The 13,286-nt window shown below is 47.4% G+C and overlaps 1 protein-coding gene across 1 annotated transcript in view; it reads left to right on the forward strand.

Moving 5' to 3' along the window:
• Positions 1–5,503: 5,503 nt before the first annotated feature.
• Positions 5,504–13,286, forward strand: part of LOC310748398 (solute carrier family 12 member 3-like) — a 34,769-nt gene continuing 26,986 nt past the window's right edge. Inside the window, exons 1-2 of the mRNA XM_083584156.1 lie at positions 5,504–5,795; positions 12,614–12,924. Of these exons, the coding sequence (XP_083440282.1) occupies positions 12,640–12,924 (285 nt within the window). The 5' untranslated portion in view covers positions 5,504–5,795; positions 12,614–12,639. The remainder of the gene's footprint in view (positions 5,796–12,613; positions 12,925–13,286) is intronic.

Below are 13,286 nucleotides of genomic sequence, written 5' to 3' on the forward strand. Positions count from 1 at the left end.
CTCTTATATTCAGAGCTTATGGAATTCTAAGTAAGGTGACAGGGGCAGTGATCCTGGGGGGGTCTCTTCAAGTTCTCTGATTCTATGTGACTGGAGAGCTGAGCCTCTGGAAAACGTGAGGAAGGAGCAGAGTGTGATGGAGGCGGCTGAGCTGGGGACAGAAATGTGCCCAGGTTCTGGCCTGAGATCTGGGAACGGAATGAGAAATAAGTATGGGCGTGCCCTCTTTAGGACAGGGCTACACCTCTGGAAAAGGGCTCTTTGATCTCCTCTTCGCCAGCTTCATTTGCATCATAGGGGAATTCCCTCAACAGTCTCGGAAAACTTTTTGTCCGGACTGGTTTTTCCAATGAGCCATAAAGAGAACAAGGGGATTTGCATGGGGGTGGGGGCAGAAACACCTGGAGCATGAGTAGTCAAACTAAGGCCCGGGAGCCGGATCCGGCCCAATCGCTTTCTCAATCCGGCCCACAGACGGCCCGGGAATCAGCGTGTTTTTACATGAGTAGAATGTGTCCTTTTATTTAAAATGCATCTCTGGGTTATTTGTGGGGCACAGGAATTCGTTCATTTATTTCCCCAAAATATAGTCCAGCCCCCCACAAGGTCTGAGGGACAGTGGACCGGCCCGCTGCTGTAAAAGTTTGCTGACCCATGACCTGGAGCATAAACACAGAGAGGAACTGAGATGAGTGTGGGGAGAGAAGGCAGGTGGAAAGAGGAGCACTTCGTTTTTTATTGCTTTCAAATAAAGTTAACAAATAAGTTAACAAAGATATTTACGTATAAAGTGGTACCTTGGGTTAAGAACTTAATTCATTCTGGAGGTCCGTTCTTAACCTGAAAATGTTCTTAACCTGAAGCACCACTTTAGCTAATGGGGCCTCCCACTGCCACCACGTGATTTCTGTTCTCATCCTGAGGTACAGTTCTTAACCCGAGGTACTATTTCTGGGTTAGCGGAGTCTGTAACCTGAAGTGTCTGGAACCTGAACCGTATGTAACCCGAGGTACCACTGTATATGGAACTTGCTCCCCCAGGAGGCAAGTCAGGGCCACCAACTGGGATGGCTTTAAAAGAGGATTGGATAAATTCGTGGAGGAGACGGTTATCAGTGATTACTAGCTATGATAGCCATGTTCTGCCCTCTGCAGTTGCCCTCTGTATCTCGCTGGCTGCAGTAAGAACACAGTGCTGGACTAGATGGGCCATTGGCCTGATCCTGCATGCTTTTCTTAAGTTCTTATGTTCTTATGTGTGCAAGCACACACACACACACACACACACACACACACGGGTGTAGGTGTAAGTGTATACTTCTAATAAAATTAGTAAGGGGGAGAGAATTGCCTGGGGTAAAACACATATCAATGCAAAATAAAAACAGGAACCAGTCTAAATTCTGGTGAATTACAGGCTTTGCAAAACTGGAAAAGGGTTAGCACTAGCATATTTTAAGGAGGTAAAGAACTACAAAACTTTTAGAAGACATCTGAAGGCAGCCCCATATTGGGAAGTTTTTAATGTTTGGCATTATGTTTTTATTTGTGCTGGAAGGTGCCCAGAAACTCAGCCAGATGGGCGGGGCGTTATTATTATTATTATTATTATTATTATTATTATTATTATTATTAAACAGGGCTCATTCTTTCCCCTCTTACATTATCCCAAAGTATCCTGCTTGGAGTTTCAAACTCCCATAACTTCATAATTGAGGGCACCCTTTCTTTCTCCTCCCACCCCGCCAGTACTTGGCGTAACGTATCCTTGTTGCTACAAACCATACGCAATAATGGTTTCTCTTTTATCTTTTGGAACAGCGTCTCCCAAGTATGTTAATGAAAACAATTTGGGTTGAGGACATCACCTGCGTTCCAAAATAATTTGGATGTCCCTTACAATACCTTGCCCAATACTTCCTTGCGACACACAGTTGGCACACCAGCGAAGGGACAAGTCCATCAGCATTTCTTAAAACATTGCACTGCAGACGGGCCGCGGGACAGTTTGTTCTTTGCAGATGGCCTCGTTTTCTTCTCTCCAATGCTACAGCCACGTGGGTCAGAATTAAAACTCGGCACCTTCAACATTCCGGTGACTCATTACCACACACAAAAAAAATGTGGGGCAGAGGGGGAAAGTGGCGTTTCTAAGGAGGAGGTGGGCATTGTCAGGTTTATACCTGCTCTGTGGCATAGCTTGAAAGCAGAACTGTTCTCAGGGCAGAACTCTTTACCCATTAACATGCACATTTGGTGCAGTTTTCTTGGAGCACAGAAGGAGTAGAAGATATGTGAGGTTTCAGCACTTTTCTTCTGTAACACTAGCTTTCAGCATTTCCCCTGCATACATGAACAGGGTTTCCCCCAAAGAAGCCTGTGGGTTGCTAAAGGTGAAGGGAAATGTAGCTCTGCCAGGGGTAAACTACAATTCCCAGGATTCTTGGGGGTTCCTTAAATGTATGTAGCCTTTTATTGTTGGCTATACCGCCTCCTGAAACAGCACTGTGGGTTTTAAACTCTCTGACGTACAACAAAGAATTAAACCAGGGGTCAGCAAACTTTTTCAGCAGGGGGCCGGTCCACTGTCCTTCAGACGTTGTGGGGGGCCGGACTATATGTTGCCATGATTATGACCCGCATTTTTGGCAAAAAACCCTTATTGGGACCAACCCCAATGTTGCCCAAATGTGATTTTTGGGGGGTGTTCCCTCACACACCCACGCTGCTTCCTTTGCGTTTTGCGCATTGACAGTTATTGTTTCTCTCGTAAGGCGGGGTGGGGGGCTGAGGTAAGTGCGCCATTCCTGTCAGCCCTGGGTGTGGGTGAAGGGAAAAGCCGTTGGCCCTGCTAAGTCAGGCCGGCGCCGCTCAAGCAAGAATGTTCTTTTCCCTGCGTGAGGGACGACAAGGCAGCGGCGGCTATTTACCTTTCAATGGTTCGGGGGAAGCCCGAAGGAGTGTCAATTCCATCAACCAAAGCAGTCGAGAGAGCTAACAAGTGGCCTCCCCAGCAGAGCGCAGAACTGCTTTGGAGTGCAGCCGCCCAGGCGCTCCCCGCTTCCTCTTGAAAATCCGAACTGTGGTGGAAATCCGAAGCTCCCTGGTGGAAAACTGTGGCTCCTTTTCCCTCTTCCCCACCCCCCACCCTGGAAGAAAAGATTGCTGTGCACAACAGACGGAGAAGGGGCTTGTCTTGAGCAGCAGTCCACCTCACTTTTGACCCCCAAGCCTGGCTGAGGCACAAAAACCATTGTGTGCGCGCGCACTATGCTGGCTGCCTGGATTCCCGGACCGTCCACTGGCCGGATCAAGAAGGCAATTGGGCCTGATCTGGCCCGTGGACTTTAGTTTGCTGACCCATAAATTTAACAGTATCCTGTACTCCCTATTTTGCAGGTGGACTAAAATGTTCCCCTCAAGATGTTGTTGGACTACAGTTCCCATCATCCCTAACTGCTGGTCGTGCTGTGAGGAGCCAGAGGGCTTATAGTGCTGGATACGGGGACCTGGAAGACCACAGTTGAAATGTGGTCTGATGTTTTAATGTATTTTTAATCTTTTGTTGGAAGCCGCCCAGAGTGGCTGGGAAAACCCAGCCAGATGGGCGGGGTATAAATAATAAATTATTATTATATAATTAAATTCAAATGCCAACACAGCCACGAAGCTCACTGGGTGACCTCAGCCTATCCTGCCTGCCAGAGGCCTTACAAATGTGGAACCCGAAGGAGTGCCAATTCCATCAACCGAAGCAGTCGAGAGAGGACACGTGTGGTGGTAAGGCAATCTCGCTGGCAAACTGGTCCTAAATTTCTACACAGATCTGCAACAGTTTAAGGACACATTCCAGCTAGGTGAAACTACTCAGGATAGGGGGTCTGGGGAGATATCTGAGGGCTAGACAAAGAGGCCAGAGGGGGGTAAAATTGTATATGGCTCCTGCACCAGCCCATTCTTGATGTAGAAGGTCGCTGGTTCAATCCCTGGCATCTCAAGACATGGCTGGGAACCTCGCCTGCCTGAAAAGCTCCGGAGAGCTGCTACCAGTCAATGTAGGTAATGCTGAGCTACATGGACCAATGCCCTGACTCAGTACAAGGCCTGTTTCCTGTGTCCACCCTGCAAGAGGAAAGAAACAGCAGCCCCCACATCTTCTCTTATTCTGGACCAGTGGTATAAATTGGGTGTAGTAGCACGATCGGGGTCTGCTGCAAGGAAGGGAGGAAGCCCTAATGAAGACATCTTACATAGGAGCTCCCCTAAATCTGAGGGTGCCTCTGCCAAATATTGAATGTTCTGCCCTGGACTCCAAGAGGAATTTCCCTTTTTGTTTTGTTTATGGAAGTACGAAATAGGATGCAACCCAGATCTCATCTGAACAGTTTGAAGCGTTTGGGGAAATTTTTATTGTTGTCATGCAGCCAATGGTTCTCTCTCATCTCCGTTTTACAGGTGAATTAATCACCTTTTATACCAATCGCATTGGTCTTTGAAAGATGATTAGACAAACTCACAGAGGAGAGGGCTATTGATGGCCATAAGCCACGGCTGTGCTCTTTTGCCACAGCTGGAGGCAGCAGTGCTTTTGAATACCAGTTGCTGGAAACCACAGGAGGGGAGAGTGGTCTTGTGTTCAAATCCTGCTTGCAGGTTTCCCATGAGCCTCTGTTTGGCCACTGTGAAAAAAGGATGCTGGACTAGATGGGCCATTGGCCTGATCCAGCAGCCTTTGGGGAGGGGAAAGATTCCTGTGACCTTTGTTTATATATACAGTGGTACCTCAGGTTACAGACACTTCAGGTTACATACACTTCAGGTTACAGACTCCGCTAACCCAGAAATAGTGCTTCAGGTTAAGAACTTTACTTCAGGATGAGAACAGAAATTGTGCTCCGGCGGCACGGCGGCAACAGAAGGCCCCATTAGCTTATGTGGTGCTTCAGGTTAAGAACAGTTTCAGGTTAAGAACAGACCTCCGGAACGAATTAAGTACTTAACCCGAGGTACCACTGTATACTCTCGGGGAGCTCCCCTTTTGTTTTGGCTGCTCTCACAGAGAAATGTTTTTACAGCTTCCTCAACACTCAACAACCCTCTAAGGCAGAGATTTCGCCTTTTGCACCTAACCAGTTTCAGCCGAAGGGGTGCCAGGGAGAGTGTGAGACTCATTATTTCATCAAAATATGTGTGTGGTTATTACCACAAAGCAAGTGCCGGTAACATGCTTTCCGCCTCCAGGGTGTGTGGAGTCACTCAGTTTACAGGTTGCTCCCTACGCGGCCTGCCAAAAAGCTCTGAGCCTTCTGCAAGCTTCCTCCGGCCTAGACAACCTGAAGGGGTGTTGTAAGAGGAGAGCCTCAGGCGGGGCGGGAGTTTCGGTGCTGGTGCGTGGGCTTGTACATGCTGCATGTGTGCAAGAGCATGGCAAGGGGGCGGGGACATGGATTCTGCCCCAAGGATTAGGCCTCATCCCGTGGGTTTATCAGATGTGAATCACATCAGTCGGGAGCGCGTTCCTCTTTGCACTTGCGAGTTGGCGTGCAGCGCTGCAGGGAGGTGAACCGCCATCAAGTGTGTGGTCTGTGCGGCGTCTTTTGAGTGAGTAGAAGAGTGGATTTGGGGTTGACCTCCCGGTTGGTGTGTCACCGAGGCCTGTCCCTGTGCCTTGCAGCTGTGGAGAAAAGCTCTCCAGGTGCCACTTTTTTCGCCCACCTGCGACTGATGCAGTTCTACCTACAAGAGTGCTTTGAGAGTTCGACTTTAATGCTGTGCAGCAGGCAGAAATTTAACAGGTGAGCCTTATTTATTTCTTCGTTCCCATGCCATTGCATTCTTGTGCTGAATGCATTCCTGTCATGGAGGCACCTGACAATGAATACATGGCAATCCTGAGGCAACATGGCCCAATGGAAAACAGAAACCCGCAGGGCACCTGCCCCTTTAAAAGAGGGAATTTCAGTAGGTCGCATAGGAAGGGGCAAAGCTGTCTATTTTGGTTTCTTTCAGTTTCTCATTTTTCCAGTCTTCAGTTCACCACATAAGTTTGCTTAACAAGCAACAACAAAAAGTCATTTTAGTGTGAATTTCTCCTAACAGACACTATTGCATGCTGTTTTCCCTAATATACACACATCTGCAAACCAATGTCCCCATATATAACACATTTTTAAAGGTCATTTTCACCTAATGCATGCCTTTTGAGGCACACTTTTTACCCTGACATATTGCACACATTTACTTGGTTGGAGAACTGCATTGCAAAATTCAGAGAATTGCACCTTTCGAAATATATGGCTAGTCCAAATTTTCGCAGGGAAAACCTGCTGAATCGGAACAGCTACCAATAGTTTTCTTTTCTTGCATTGCTTCAGAAATAGGTAGGTTCGCTTTTAAATGTGAGCTGAACGTGAACTACCCCCTCCCTAAGCAGGTGTAGGTTGTTGTGAAAGCTTCACCTGCTGAAATTCCCTCTTTTACACAACTATTAAAGGCGCAGCTGCATTGCTTGTGTGCGTGCGTGCGCACATCTGGTCACCCTTCGCTGAGGTCCTGGGAGCATTGACTGTGTGTGTCTTGGCGTGAGTCATGGGTTCTGTTCTTCCTGTGTGTTCCAGAGGTGGGGAACCTGTAGCCCTCCAGATGTTGTTGGATTCCAACTCCTTCTCTGAACGTCCATCTCCCATCAGTCCCAGCCAGCATAGCTGATGGTCAGGGATGAGAGGGGTGTGTGTGCAGTCCATCAAATCTAGAGGCCCACCTGTTCCTGGTCCCTGTTGCGCACCTGCAATACTTTCAGATCATTTCCCTTCCTTTTGGATTGTTGACCTGTGGCTAGGTAACTAAGGGGACTTACATAGGGAAATTTGCTTCAGAATAATTTCTGGTGCTCTAGAGCAGCTGTCTGCAACCTTTTCAGACCCACTTAACCCAAACATGCATATATATTTTTACCCATTTCTTGTCTGTCTTTCTTTTAAACCATAGATTTGTTCGGTGGTAGTGCTGCTGTTACAGCGACCCACCTCAGATTTGGCTGAAATAGGGGGTCCTCAACCCACCCACTGAAGACCAATGAAGCACTGATCCAACTAAGCTATTCTCCTCAAATGTAGTAAACAAAGCTAAAAGCTTTGAGACTGCTATGATTCTCTAATATTGGGCTATAGAGTAACCCACTGAAATTAAGGAACCTAAGTTATTCATGTTAGTCATAGAGAGCCATTTCCATTAACTTCCATGGGCCTACTCAGAGTAGCACTACCATTGGGTAAAACTCTTATTTGCATTTGTATTGGGCACCCATTTGTTGCTACTAATGAACTTACGAAACGTAAAATTCTCTGCAGAAATATAAAGAACCACGCACACAAAAATCCCAGCCTGCATCACTGCTGCTGTGTGAAGCTGCCAATTGGCGAGAAAATAATTGGTCACCTGTGCCTTAATATTTTTTTCAGAGCCTGGAGTTGTTGTTTTTTTGCAAAAAATTGTTATATTGTTCATTGATCTTTTATATCTGTACTCAGCCCTTCCTCTCAAAGCAGCCCAGAGCAGCAAAGACATGTGATAAGAAATAAACATGCCTCTCAGTAAGGTAGTAGTTATGTGTGTAAGTGCTGCTTTTAATTACATCACTATCTCCCCTAGTACATCTTCCAAAACGAGAGTCATCTAATTGCCGCTTTGCATATTATGTAACGTTTGGCTTTATGCTGTGTTGCCAACTTTTGCCTTTAACAAGGAATTCGTTCTGCAGAGGTGAGCGGAGGATAATCCCATCCCCCTCCATGCCCTGCAAAGCTGATAACTGTTTCATTATGAAGTCCAAATGTAAAAAAAGGGAGGCGTGCCTCCACCAAACTGGTGCCAAGTTAGAAAACGTAGCTCCCCTGAGAGTGTGGAAAACCTAAAATACAGTCCATAGGCATGGCCACCCGAATGGGCTGTCACTCGATTAAAGGAATATGGATTGACTTTTAACAGAGCAATCCATTTATTATGTGTGACATGATTATATTGCCCTTCCTCCATTGAGCTCAAGGTGGTGGGCTGTTGTCTTCCCTCGGCCTCATGTGATTTTCACAACAACCCTGTGAGGTAGGCTAGGCCAAGACAGAGAGTGAGCAGTTGGGCCAAAGTCAGCGAATGAGCTTCACCGCTAAACTCTTTTAACCTAGATATGGGGAGGATTGTTGGTGGACTACAAATCCCATCATCCCTGACTGCTTCCATCAGGAGGGCTCCCTGACACCGTCCCCTCCAACGGAGTGGGGTGCTTCACCTGTTGGTTTTCTAACACAAATGCTATAGGAGCATTGCCAAAAAATAAGGTGACTGGCAGCCCTATGCCAAGAAAGAGAGGCAAGGCACATGGAACCACCTGTGACCTTTTCAGGCATCCGAGAGCTGCTCAAATAATAGAGCCGAGCAACTCATAAAAACTATTTTCCGACACCACCATCTGCCTTGTATAACTTTATGGGAGAGAATCCCAAGGACCAGCCCTTAACAAATGACCACGTCGGACGGCTGGCTGCCTGCCTATGATACACAACAGCAGCAAGAGTTTTGAGGCCAAAAAGGGCACTTGTATTAATTATTTTATTTCGACAGGTAAATATGCATTGCTTGTCGCCGCAGGCCATTGCAAACAGTGTGGGTGAAAACATGTCTACAGAGACATAAAACACGAGCTCTCTAGGGGTTTTGTTGTTGTTGTTGTTCTCATTTAAACATACAAACAAGAGCTAAAACAAATCCTTTACGTATTAATAACTTCTGGAGAATGCTCTCAGATTAACGAGTTGCCTTGTTTTGCTGAAAATATTGCTTTCAACTGGCCTGGTATGTACACAGTAGAGGCTGAAAAATATGGCCAGGTCATGTGTCGTTGTCCCCCCCTCTTTATCAAGTCAGATTTGCCTGCAACCCACCCCACCAACTCCTGTTCATGAAGCAATCCTCTGCACACATGCAAAGACTGCCTTGAATGTGCATCCCTCAGCTTAACTGCTAAATGAGCCTGGCTTAAGTTTTCCAATCAGGTAGACGCTGATTCGAGGAGAAACGTGTCCAGCAGCAATTTATCTCTCAAGAAACTACAGGGCAGGTACGGATTGCGGCTAATGCCCTGTGTACTTGGTTTCAGGGGACATTCCCAGACCTTTCTGGGGATGCCGGGAATTGAACCTGGGACCTTCTGCGTGGGAACCACTGAGCTCCAAACATTTCTTTGGGGCACTGGTGTGGATTGAGCTTCGGAGGAGAGGATAAGCCCCTTCCAGAAGTAATTTCAGGCTCCTGGGTCTACAATTTAACACTACTAGATAGATAGACAGATAGAAATATAGAAATATAGATATAGATATATAGATATAGATAGATATAGATATAGATATAGATATAGATATAGATATAGATATAGATATAGATATAGATATAGATAGAATTAGGCTATAGCCCAGCTTACTTACAGGGATATATGGAGGAAAATAGGGATTACATTATTCTCAACTGCTCAGTAAGAAGTACGACTGTTCCTGCCTTCCCTTGGGTTCTGGGCAATGAGTGCAAAGAAGCTGGGTTTATTGACAGGTGCCTGGGCACATTTTGTTAAAATTCTGTTTTGGAGTTTTTTGGGAGCCTGTTGAAGACCTTCCTCTTTCAAGAAACCCTTTATAAGTTGCTTTTAAGACATTTTATTGTTTTATCACTTTATCATTTGTTTGCCACCCTGGGCTTCTTTGGGAACGGCAGGCAGGGCATAAAACAAGCAAGCAAACAAACAAGCTTATTACTTTAAACATCTTTAAATGAAAAATATCAAGTCACCTGCTGAGGTTAGTTTTTGCTCTTTTGACTAACAGTGTGACATGGTGCTTTTAGCTCCACTGCACCCCACCCCAGAGTTAATAATAATAATAATAATAATAATAATAACAACAATAACAATAATAATCACTATCCCCCTGCTCCGCTTTCTTAACAAAATAGCTTCCTCTGCAGATGATCTCCATGGAAAGCCTCACTTGATTATTTTTCCATACCAAACTGCTGCTAAAGGCATGAGGAGGAGGCCAGGCTGTTGTTGTTGTTGTTTCTCTCTCTGTGTGTGTGTGTGTTTGTGTGCCTTGGTGAAATCCATGCGAAATATTTTCGGTAAACAATGAGTTCTCACACAGGGTTGGCTAGGCCGGCTAGGCCCCGCTGTCGCCCTGCGTGAACTGATGGTGCACCCTAGATAAGAATCAACGAGATTGCCGGTTTGCAGAGGCAGCAATAAAAATCTCTCCTGTTGCTGGCAGGTAGTCAGTCATACATGAAGCATTTATGCATCAATTGCTTCAGGTGTCTTGTTGTACAGTATCCTTTTTGCCTGTGGCATAAGATCGGACCCTCTTACCGCTGAGTGAGTGGCGTAGCGTGGGTTGTCAGCACCCGGGGCAAGGCAAGTAATTTGCGCCCCCAACCCGTGGATTTGCGCCCGCTAACCTGTGGATTTGCGCCCCCTAACCCTAACCCCCAGATGTTGCGCCCGGTGCGGCCGGCCCCCCCTGCACCCCCCACGCTACGCCACTGCGCTGAGTCCCTGTCTTTATAATACTGTTTTTACTGCTTGTTGTTGTTTTTTAAATAGTCTCTCTGCTTTACTGCTTTTATGTTCATAGAATCATAGAAATGTAGAGTTGGGAGGGTTATCTACGCCAACCCCCAGCAATGCATTATTATATACTGCTTAGAGTTTTTACAGTACAGTGGTACCTCGGGTTAAGAACTTAATTCGTTCTGGAGGTCCGTTCTTAACCTGAAACTGTTCTTAACCTGAGGTACCACTTTAGCTAATAGGGCCTCCCGCTGCTGCCACCTGATTTCTGTTCTCATCCTGAGGTAAAAGTTCTTAACCCGAGGTACTATTTCTGGGTTAGCAGAGTCTGTAACCTGAAGCATCTGTAACCTGAGGTACCACTGTACAGAAATCCTTCTAATTAAATCCAGACATATGGCACCTTTGAACTTGTACATATGAGTCATCCCAGTATGTGTGGCTCATGGGGTGCAGGAAGTAATTGGTCCCCCCCCCATGGGCCGCTATTTTGCATCTGGCTATGCCCCCCCCAGCTTCCCTCAACATTATTTTTCAACTGGTTGGTGGACCTCGGGGTTCCAGCAAAGAAGAAAGTAGCTTCCACAAGTTCCCACATCTTACCCAGATCATGACACCCAGGACTGTTTTGTGGCAGCGTATTGTAAGGTCAGCTCAGGTCAGCTGGGGTGCTGGGGAAGCTGCCTTTTTCAAAAGTTTGTCTGCCTTGATGGGTCTCCTAATGGAGTAACAACCCATTGCTCATTTCGTGGCTTCCCCAGAATGCAGTTTGAAAACGACTGCACCGTTGTGTCAGCGACCCATGACCCAGGCGGCTCAGTCGCAGCATGGAACAGAAACCCCCCAGCCCTGAAGAGCCCCAATGAAACCTGCCTGCCACATTGATCGCCTCACCTGCGACACGTGTGTTCTCGACCCCATCGGCAGGGTCCCCTGGCGCATGGGCCCGGCGTGCACCCAGCCAGGCTGATCCCTCTGGCTCCAGTCTCCCCATCGCCCATTGTCTTTTTTCAAGTTTCCATTGCCCTGTGCAAACCAGCCCCAGTGGAAAGAACGTTGTAGGGGCAGCAGATAAGGCAGTGCAAATAGGATTTTTAAGTCATGCGTCGATGTGTAAGGAGTGGACAGGATGTGCCTTCAATCATCTCCCTCTCCAACCCCCAACCCCCACCGCACTGCTGTGCACTCGGAAAGTTTGTCTGTTTGGAGAAGGGGTGGATATATGGGAGGGATCAGGGCAGCCAGGAGCTGTTGGGTCCAGTTTTGGGAAAGCTAGGCCTGGCATTATCCGGGACCTTTATAAGGCAAAGGGGGACAGGAGTTGAACCTGCTGCCTGGAGAGAGATAAGTTGCCAAAGGCTGGCTGAGTGGAGAGACACATCGGACAAACAGGTAAAAAAGGAAGCGGAGACATCTACCTACCTGTCCCTGCATCTCTGTCCATCTCTCCTGTGCGGTTTCTCTCTCCGCTCCCCATGTAACCATTTACCCTGTCTTAACACCTTTCCTTTCTTCATCTCCTCCAGCCGGTGTGTGTGTGAGAATCAAGGGAGAGAGAGAGACTGCTGAGTTGCATTTTAAGCAGCCGAGGGGTCAGAGTCTTCGTTATCCTGCATAGCACTCACACTCCAAGAGCAGCAGGACCAAAATTGCACATGTATTTGCCTTCGCTTTATTCATTCATACAGGTTGTGGTGTCCAGCTGATTCCTCAGGTGCAAAATTACAGGCCCTATTTTAGTGCAATAAACACCCTGCCACCAAATCTTGTGTCCCCCAAGTCCCTTTCTCATATTTAGATGTCTGGTTTAGATGGGTGTGTTTTTTGCACTCTCTATATCCTTAGGGACACTCATGTCTTTATTGTGAATTCATATATTGTTGGGCTGAGTCCTGTGAATGAAAAAGAATGTCTCAGAGCCCAAGAATGGTTTGAGGCATGCAATTAAGTGCCATCTTTTAACACTGTCATCTCTGCTGCTTCTTCCCCGTGCTTCTCGTCTGACAGCTGAAAAGAACGACCCCGCTTAGACGATGGAGGAGGAGGACTCATCATATAAGACCATCTTTTCCCTGGGGCGGTTTAAGATCCGCAAGCAGCAGAATGGACCCCCCTCGGACCAAGCCAAGAGTGCCCCCAAATGCCCAGCGGAGCTCCCACCACCTTCGCAGATGGAGGAAAACGGATCTCTTTCAGACCCTCCAGATTACGAGACCACGATAGACGCCTGCCCTCGCTATGAATTCTACGCCCTGTCAGCACCTCCTGGGCGGCGGAAGGTCCGCCCTTCGCTGGACATGCTCAGAAACGCAGATCTGGTGAGACCTGCTAGAGGACGCTTTTCCGCCAAAGGTGGCGTCTGCCAGAGTTTTCCAGAAAACGTACATCACTGGGTGCAACAGCATACTTTTGAAAACAGCTGGCAAGGAAGGACCTTTCGCTGCATGTTAAATGGAGGAGGGGAACCTGTGGCCCTGCAGATTTTTCTGGACTACAACTCCCATCACCCCTGGCCATTGGCCAAGCTGGCTGGGGCTGATGGGAGTTGGAGTCCATCAGCTTCTGCAGGGCCACACGGGGCCGGCCCACTCATGAGGCAAGGTGAGGCAACCACCTTGGGCAGCAGGATCCACAGGACAGCAGATCCGGCCTCCAAGGAAAGCATTGCCCACTGCTGCTG

Source organism: Podarcis filfolensis, assembly GCF_964270895.1.
Source record: "Podarcis filfolensis genome assembly, chromosome: 13".
NCBI lineage: Eukaryota > Metazoa > Chordata > Lepidosauria > Squamata > Lacertidae > Podarcis > Podarcis filfolensis.